The sequence below is a fragment of the Oryza sativa genome, chromosome 5, assembly GCF_034140825.1.
Source record: "Oryza sativa Japonica Group chromosome 5, ASM3414082v1".
Taxonomy (NCBI): Eukaryota; Viridiplantae; Streptophyta; class Magnoliopsida; order Poales; family Poaceae; genus Oryza; species Oryza sativa.
In genome coordinates, this window is record NC_089039.1 from 9,741,874 (window position 1) to 9,751,370 (window position 9,497).

The following is a 9,497-nucleotide window of genomic DNA, read 5'->3' on the forward strand; positions in this document are numbered from 1 at the left end:
TCTTTCGTTGTCTTTGAGTGTGCTGGGCCTTCGTTGCCCGTGTAATAATTTTATATACGCTTCCGCTTGTTAAACTCTGTATTGTATCAACTTTTGGTGTACCTTGCCTCCTGGGACAAGGAATAATACACGCACGTCAGGAACGCCCGTTGGGTGATTTCCGGTCGTGACATCCATGGTGCGTCATAGATCTATGGGCTGGGATGGTGGATCGATTCAGATCAGGAAAAAAAAAGGAAAAAATGAAGTGGGGGTGAGAGTGGTTGGTTGGGTACAGGAAAAATATAATATATACCAGAAGCAAAGAAGTTGTTTTTATCGAAGTAAATCATTTACTCCATTAGTGGTGGGAGCGGGATGACAGGACGTGTGGTGGGATCGGAAGCAGGGAAGTTGTTTTTATCGAAGTAAATCATTTACTCTGATAATGGTGGGAGCAGGATGATGGGACGTGAGGTGAGGTAGGCCTTGGCTGATATATGTTTGGCGCTCGGAATACTAGAAGCTCCTAGTAGTATCTCTATAATAAGATGTTTTAAAAAATCAATGGTCAACAATACAAATATTTAATTTAGGACAAAATTAAATTGAAACTGAGGGAATACATAGAACGAAATTAATGTGATTTGGAGAAGTGGTTTCCTTTATATGAAGAGGATTATGTCTTGCAGATGCATTCAGGAGATTCAAAGGAGAGGATGGCAGGTTCATCAATACTGGAATAGCTGATGAACCGAGGGGGTTATTAAGTTTATATAATGCAGCACATCTCCTCATCCATGATGAGCCGGAACTTGAAGAAGCAATCTCTCTTGCAAGACACCATCTTGAATTAATGAGGGGTGGAGGTGGGCTCAAACCCCCTCTAGCTGATCAAATCAACCGTGCCCTAGATTTACCATTACCAAGAGCCTACAAGAGAATAGAAACATTGCATTATATGCTGGAGTATGGGCAGGAAGAAGGGCACAATGTGGATCTTCTGGATCTTGCAAAGCTAGAATTTAACCTGCTGCAGCATGTCCACTTGAAGGAGCTCAGAAATTTTTCTCAGTAAGCATGTGTTTATTTGTTGTACGGGGTATATATATATATATATATATATATATATCATCTAAGTAAATGGATATGATAAAAGTAATTAACTCTGCGCTTTCAAAAAGTAGCTAATCATGATAATAATATCAAATGATATGCATGTCTCAATGATGTTCTACTTTGGTATTACCAGAAAAACCTTGTTTTGGCAATTCATCTAAACAATCAGCCGTTATAAAGTCTACTGGCCCTGCATAGAGCTGGTATACAAATATTTTTTATGGAATATTTGTATACGATCGATGGACAGTTTGTTCAAATGGTCTCTATTGGTAGTAGAATCGATATCTAGACTGCCCATCGATCGTTTATGTTCCAACAGTTTGTATCTATTTATACTGCCATCTCAACTACTAAGTAGTTCTATAATATGTTTTATACTGGTATTAAAACTGACAAATTAACGGTTGCTATCACTCCACTAGTGATAATACTAGTATAGTAGTAGAGACCACCGTAAAGGTATTCTCAGTGAAATGGATCTTCACATTGGTAGTATTTTAGGTCTGCTTGATAGGTATACACGTCCACATTATTACTATCATAACTAAACACAATGCTACTCTATCTTAAATACAGTATTAAACATGCACCTGAATCACTTAATTTTCAGGTGGTGGAAAAATATCTATGGATATGTGCAACTAAGTTACGCCAGGGATCGTGCGGTGGAAAGTTACCTTTGGTCCTATGTCGTGTTCTACGAGAAAGATTTAGTGCTTTCACGGATGATCTTTGCGAAGATATTTGCACTGCTTGTAACTATGGATGACACGTATGATGACTATGCCACCATCGAGGAAAGCAGGAAGCTGAATGAAGCGATACAAAGGTTGGATTAATATGAAAAAAAAACAGGGCAAATATCCTTGAGATGAAACCACCTGTGCGGTAGTATTGCGAAAACCACTCCACAACCGCAAACTATACTTACAAGTTTCCAAAAGTTCCCAAACAAATTCTCTCAAAAAACCTGAGTTACGAATACTTTTTTGTCAAGTTGGTGAGACAATATTTTTTAAAAAATATGTAAATTTCAAGATCTTGACCAATTTGGTTCAAAAAATTACAAAATTTGGAGGTTTGAAAAGCTTTGGAAAACAAAAATAAATCAACATCCAACTGTTTTATACACCTCTTCATTCTTCTATTTGTCAATCGATAAAACTGAATCAATTACAATTCTTGTATTTTACATTATTGTTTGATATGCAAAGTAAATTTTTTGAAGGTTTTATGTATATTGTATCTTTCGTGATGTGCCAAAAACTGACAGGGAAATAGGAAAAACCTTTATGTTCTTGTCGGTTTTTACCATCTGGCTCATCACGATTTGCATCATAGCACTTCTAATTCTATACCTGATTTTTTCTGAAGTACCACATGCAAGGATCAGGAAGAACAACCTATGCATACACACTAGTATCATGGCTCATGAAATCGAAAAGGCAAACATTAAGTAAGAGATGTGCAACTATGTGATACAGGCACCCTTGAGGGTTAGGGTTTGAACCATGAAATTTGTCCATTGTTTCGCCACTAAAAAATAAAAAGAGGCAACATTGATGCCACCATCATTATCCTTGTTACCGTCTTTTCTCAAGTAATAGATGAACCAACAATTTGCAAGATGTTGACACACCGTTTAGAGCTATAATTTAGAAATCATTTGTCCAAGAGTTTATATTTTTATAGTACAAGCCATTATAAGGGTGTATTTGGTTCCCAGTAAAGATTAGATATGATATGGCCATTCATATTTTCAAAGATATAGTTCATGATTCAATTTTTTATCTAGTTGGATGGATGGGATGATCCACTTTCTTTCTTAGATGGACGAGGATGGATTGAATGAAAACAATGATCTATTATTAACAATAAAATATGTTAATTCATTAGTATTAACATAATTTTTACTAATTAAGAAAAAAAAGAATAATTATATATAATCAACTCTAACCTTGATAAGTTAATTATCACTAATCAGTTAGTAATTTTTATCAAGATTAGCAAGGGACATTATCCTCAATCCGTCAATTTTGCAGGATGAGATCATTCAACATATTCGTCGAATGTTCCGTCTCACAGCCTCCGTGTTCACTACTGCCCACTCACTATAAACGTGCACAAAATTTGCCACCCTTCCATTTAAATATAATTTAATGTGTTCCCTTTTTTGCTTAGTGGCCGTTACAACCTGATACCTCCCTACCAAACCAATGTGCTTATGCTTGCCAATTGCCAAAGTAATTTCATGCAAATTGCCAATTTGCTTATTGGACAGCTGGGATGAAAGTGCTATATCTTTACTACCAGAGTACATGACAAAGTTCTACAATACATTGCTGAACAACTTCAAGGAGTTTGAGGCTCAAGTAGATGTCAGTGGTCAGTACAGGGTTCTGCGCATAAAAAAAGAGGTATACCTATTATATGTACTTTGTTGGTCCACAATTATTTCAAGTGTTTTGATTTGTCCAAGAAATTACACATTGACCATGAATAGTTCATAAAAAATATATTTTTGATAGCTTCAAAACAATCATCATATCAATAATATTTGTCGCATGAATCAATTGGTATAATGTTTTCACATCAGTTTATATATATATATATATATATATATATATATATATATATATATATATATAAAAGTAAATAATGGCCGAAATTTGTGATGTTTGATTTTTTTAATGTAGATGCACACTGTACATAAGTGGGTGGTTGGATGGAGTACTAGTTCATTATAATTCTTAGCACACATTTATATAACAGATAGTTAAAGTACTGAAGTACCTACGTTTTGACTTGTAGTTTCCATCAAACTAATTTTTTTTTTGATTGTATAAGTATTTTGACTATGGCTTGTCCAAATCGACAATTAGCATGCCTGGATCATGTACCTTTGTGTTGAGTACTTTCGTAGTGCAGCCGAACAACAATATTGCAAAATTTGTATGACTAATTAATTTTATTCACATGCGTGTAGTTCCAAAAGTTATCTGCATATTATCTCCAAGAAGCTGAATGGTCTCATCAAAATTACAAGCCAAGCTTTAAGGAGCAGGTGGCTTTGTCTACTTTATCATCATCAATGCCACTACTTTGTGCAATTACTACAGTTGGCCAGGATGATGTAGTAACGCGGGAAGCATTTGAGTTGGCAACACAACATAATAGTGCAGTATTAGCTTGTGGAAAGATATTACGCTTCATGAACGACATCGCTGCATTCAAGGTACAAATGAGTAACTCAACTGGGCTTAATTTGAGTACATGCCTTGTACTTCCCTGATTTCTCTTGCGGCTGAATTTTTCCATATCCATCATATACACACTAGCAAAATGCAGCCTACCTAGTAAAGGATATTGATATCATACTACTTAATTATCTCTTCACCAATATTAATTTAATGGTGGATAGTTTAATTTGTCACATAATGCTAGCTACCTGCAGAACATTGAAACAAGGAATTCCAAGAAAACCTAGATATGTATAATGTAACTGAATCATATTTCTCTTTCACAAACATGCAGTCTGGAAGAAAGAACAAGGGAGATGCCACAAGCACCGTGGAGTGCTACATGAATGAGCACAAGGTAACAGGCGAGGAAGCCATAGCCAGAATCGATTCAATAATAGAAGATGAATGGAAAACCCTAAATGAAGTTCGGTGTGAGCATCCTCAGCTACTCCCTGCGGTGCAACGAGTTATGAATTTAGCTATTTCTGTGCCCTTCTTTTACAACAAGAGGAGCGATGCATACACATCCTCTAAATATCTTCATAAGATTGTTGAATGTCTCTTTGTTACTCCCATTCCCATATAGACCATAGTTTATCAGCTACCAGCAATGTGGCCATATGTCTATGTACTTTTATGATGTCGGTGGCTATGTACCACCTGTAATAATTCTTATGCGTGTATACTGCACGTACATTGGTAAACAATTAAAAGTAAATAAAAATACCATGCTCAAAAGTGTATAACCATTTCTGATGTGGCTAAAGAATTCGTGCAAGATGGTTTACATGGGTCATTGGAGATTCCTCGGGTTAACATAAGTGTTAGGAAAAGCTTTAATAGTAAGAGTGAGCGAGGTACAACTCATTCGAATTTGTCAGAAATTGAGGTATATAACATTGTTATTGGTATTTGTTACGATCACAGATAAGTTCACAAGCGCCCAGTTATCATTGTAGCAATTCACCTCAGAGTATTCCAAAGATATTGAATCTTAGGGAACTTGTGTGTATAATCTAAGAAGCCGGATTCAACCAAGAACAACAACTAATGGCAGGCTTAGGTTAGAGAGGATTCCTATGGATTAATTAACTATACCAAATTAAGGTAAAACTCTATTGATTGCTTCGGGCGCCGGATCTCCCTTGATCTGCCGAGTTAAACCGACCTGCCGATCGAATTTCGCTCCCATCTACCGTAGTAATTGGCGTTTAACCAAAGCAGAAGATAACATCAGAGAGTATCAAAGCTATAAATTAGTCATTTGCCTAAATCATGCCACCGCCATTGAATCGAATAACCGATGGCAACATCGCAACAAGGACGCTGCACCAACCGGTAACCTCCAATGCGACACCGTTAAGAACATTTCAACATTTGGGATGTCACCATCGATAATTTGGATACCCAGAACAGGGATTTAACTTGGAATGTCCACCCGTGGAACAAGTGAGGAAGTGGGTGTTGGGACATCACATCCAGTAAGGTGTGTGGGGCCCATGTTTATCACCATTGTATGTCCTTGAGAAGCCCACGATGATGATGCTGGAGTGGCCCATGATGATGATGGCGTCTACTGACCAAGAGCGGCAACACAGAAGCTCGGCTGCCAGAAAGGTTAATGGAAGATGGGCTAGAGGGTTATTAGCCCTCCTGCGGCATTTTAACCATTGCCACACATATTTCTCCCGCCGTCAGTTCTCGTTGCAACCACGTTCATCACAATCATTGTCACGCCCTACAGACCAGGCCCAACCAGATCCAGATTTAGACAATGTGGCCCTCCTATCCTGCCGCTTCATCATCCATAGTTGCAGGGTACCCCATCGCAGCCATCATTCAGGAGTTGAGGTGAGCCAATATACCACAATGCCGCAGCCGGATCTATTCTCGGAGACCCAGATATTTGGACTCCCCACGCACCTATCCCTACCTACAAGTGCCCACCACCGCTCCGCAGCATGGCACCACTCCCACAAAGCCGCTGCCACCTCAAATCACGGCCGTGCTTGAATGCCTTGTGCTACCATGGAGATTGCCTTGCTGCCGGCGGGCCTCTGATGGCTCGTACAGGCGGCGGCGAGGCAAGGAGGGAGAGGGGAGGTTGGTTGGTGGCTAGGGTTTGAAGTAGGTGTATATATCTCTAACGTCCAACACAACATCCCGTATGTTATAGTTAGGTCGTCAACATTTTATCCATAAATTGTAGTTCTCTCAACTATTTGGAAGATCGTTTGATCCTACAGTATCGTCGATGAACAACGTGCCTAGACAGCTTTAATTTTTAATCCACATAGCTCCACATGGAACCCAACCACAACCTACATCTACTCTTTGATCTGGAAACTGGAATTCTAGCGAGTACCTTCTCTTCTCCTTGTCTAACTCCAAGTTGATAGTCTGCGTCACCCTCCGCCTGCGGAGAGTGTCGGGCATGGCTGATATTTCTGGTTCTTCCTTGCTAGTGGAGCCACAGTCTGTCACGTCCCTACATGTATATATGTGGAAACGAGCTCATCTAGCTACATCGTTGTCAAAATCGAGAAAATTGCACTATTGGGACTGCAAACATGGGGGCTTCGCTATTTTGACACTCTAAGTAAATGACAAATGGGCTCATCTGTGTCTATGAAATGTGGGTCCAGTGTCCTTATAGCAAAGGTTAATGTTTGCAATGTCATAATTGCAAATCCACCGTCAAAATGAAGTGTACAAAATACAGACTAGTCTTTTTGTAGGCCTCAACACAGGGATGTCCTCATCTGAAGGTCAGTGTATGAATGTGGTCAAAAGTGTCAAAAGTGTTAATCAAAAGTAGTTACTTCCTCCGTTTCTGGTTATAAGACTTTCTAGCATTGCCCACATTCTTATAGATGCTAATAAATCTAGACAGATAGCATCTATATGTAGATGATGTAGTCGTCAAGACTAAGCAGAAGGATGATTTAATCTCAACTCAAATTGGCCGCAACATCGAAGCTTACGTAGATGATGTAGTCGTCAAGACTAAGTAGAAGGATGATTTAATCTCGGACCTAGAAGAAACCTTCGCGAGCATCCGTGCTTTCAGGATGAAACTAAACCCTGAAAAATGCACCTTCGGAGTACCGTCAGGGAAGCTGCTTGGTTTTATGGTGTCTCATAGAGGCATACAAGCCAACCCGGAGAAAGTCACCGCTATCCTCAACATGAAACCGCCGAGCTCCCAGAAAGACGTCCAGAAGCTGACTGGATGCATGGCGGTGCTCAGCCGATTCGTCTCACGACTTGGCGAGCGGGGGATGCCCTTCTTCAAGTTATTAAAGAAAACAGACAATTTCCAGTGGGGATCTGAAGCACAGAAGGCCTTCGAAGACTTCAAGAAACTTCTCACCGAGCCACCAGTCTTAGCCTCACCACACCCACAGGAGCCGCTGCTACTATATGTATCAGCCACCTCCTAGGTTGTGAGTACAGTCTTGGTTGTTGAGCGTGAGGAAGAAGGCCACGTCCAGAAAGTCCAGTGACCAATCTACTTCGTCAGCGAGGTCCTAGCCGACTCCAAGACGAGGTATCCTCAGGTTCAGAAGTTGTTATACGGTATCTTGATCACCGTTAGGAAATTATCCCATTACTTCCAAGGCCACTCGGTCACGGTGGTCACATCGTTCCCGCTCGGCGATATACTGCATAATCGTGAAGCAAATGGACGGATTGCCAAATGGGCCTTAGAATTGATGTCTTTGGACATATCCTTCAAGCCCCGAACCTCAATCAAGTCCCAAGCATTAGCAGATTTTGTCTCCGAGTGTACCGAGTGCCAGGAGGATACCCCCGGAGAAAAGATGGAGCACTAGACCATGCATTTTGACGGATCAAAAAGGCTTTCGGGCACTGGAGCGGGAGTGGTCCTAATTTCCCCAACTGGAGAAAGATTAAGTTATGTGCTTTGGATACATTTTTCGGCATCTCACAACGTCGCAGAGTATGAGGCGCTCCTTCATGGACTACAGATCGCAATCTCCCTGGGGATCAAGCGTCTAATAGTTCGTGGAGATTCACAACTTGTCGTCAACCAAGTTATGAAAGAGTGGTCCTGCCTCGACGACAACATGACGGCATACCGACAGGAGGTACGCAAACTGGAAAACAAGTTCGACGGACTCGAGCTTAGTCACGTTCTCCGACACAACAATGAAGCTGCCAACAGACTAGCCAACTTTGGATCCAAGCGCGAGGTGGCCCCCTCCGATGTATTCGTCGAACACCTTTATGAGCCGACTGTACCTCAGAAAGAAACGACTCAAGTTGCGGACACTCAAGACATAGCCATGATTGAAGCCGACTGGAGAGAGCCCCTCATACGATTTTTAACCTCCCAAGAGCTCCCTCAAGATAAAGATAAAGCCAAGCGGATTTCAAGGCGTAGCAGGCTTTATATTATTCATGAAGCCGAGCTATACAAGAAAAGCCCTTCAGGAATTCTACAGCGCTGTGTATCTCTAGAGAAAGGGAGACAACTGCTGAAAGACATACATTCTGGCATATGCGGAAACCATGCCGCCGCACGCACCATTGTCGGCAAAGCTTACCGGCAGGGTTTTTTCTGGCCCACTGCTGTGTCCGATGCCGACAAGATTGTGCGCACGTGCGAGAGTTGCCAATTTTTCGCCAGTCAAATTCATCTACCAGCTCAAGAGTTGCAAACAATCCCGCTGTCCTGGCCGTTTGCGGTTTGGGGGCTCGACATGGTCGGCCCGTTCAAAAAGGCAGTCGGCGGTTACACGCATCTATTTGTAGCCATTGACAAATTCTCCAAATGGATTGAAGCTAAACCGGTTGTGACAATCACGGCAGATAAAGCTAGAGATTTTTTCATCAACATTGTGCATAGGTTTGGAGTGCCTAATCGGATTATCACCGATAATGGCACACAATTCACTAGCGGAATTTTTAAGGACTTTTGCGAAGACTTCGGAATTAAAATTTGCTATGCCTCTGTAGCGCACCCCATGAGCAATGGACAGGTCGAAAGAGCCAATGGCATGATACTTCAAGGGATAAAAGCACGAGTTTTTGACCGACTAAATCCCCATGCCGGAAAATGGGTGGAACAGCTACCATCAGTACTTTGGTCTTTGCGTACTACCCCCAGTCGGGCCACAGGCCAGTCAC

At 41.0% G+C, this 9,497-nt stretch overlaps 1 protein-coding gene across 1 annotated transcript; it reads left to right on the forward strand.

Moving 5' to 3' along the window:
* The first annotated feature begins 444 nt into the window (after positions 1–444).
* LOC107280931 (tau-cadinol synthase-like) lies at positions 445–5,063 on the forward strand. Its single transcript, XM_066310864.1, has 6 exons — positions 445–461; positions 655–1,053; positions 1,712–1,930; positions 3,383–3,518; positions 4,088–4,336; positions 4,636–5,063. Exons 1-6 carry the CDS (start codon positions 445–447, stop codon positions 4,927–4,929), a joined length of 1,314 nt encoding a protein of 437 aa, XP_066166961.1. The 3' UTR covers positions 4,930–5,063.
* The last annotated feature ends 4,434 nt before the right edge of the window (positions 5,064–9,497 follow it).

What these genes read in the sequence shown, in the direction of transcription:
- LOC107280931 (XM_066310864.1), top strand. An exon ending in CTGAATGAAGCGATACAAAG is followed by an intron (nt 1,931 to 3,382) that starts GTTGGATTAATA and finishes CTTATTGGACAG; the next exon opens with CTGGGATGAAAGTGCTATAT. An exon ending in TTCTGCGCATAAAAAAAGAG is followed by an intron (nt 3,519 to 4,087) that starts GTATACCTATTA and finishes ACATGCGTGTAG; the next exon opens with TTCCAAAAGTTATCTGCATA.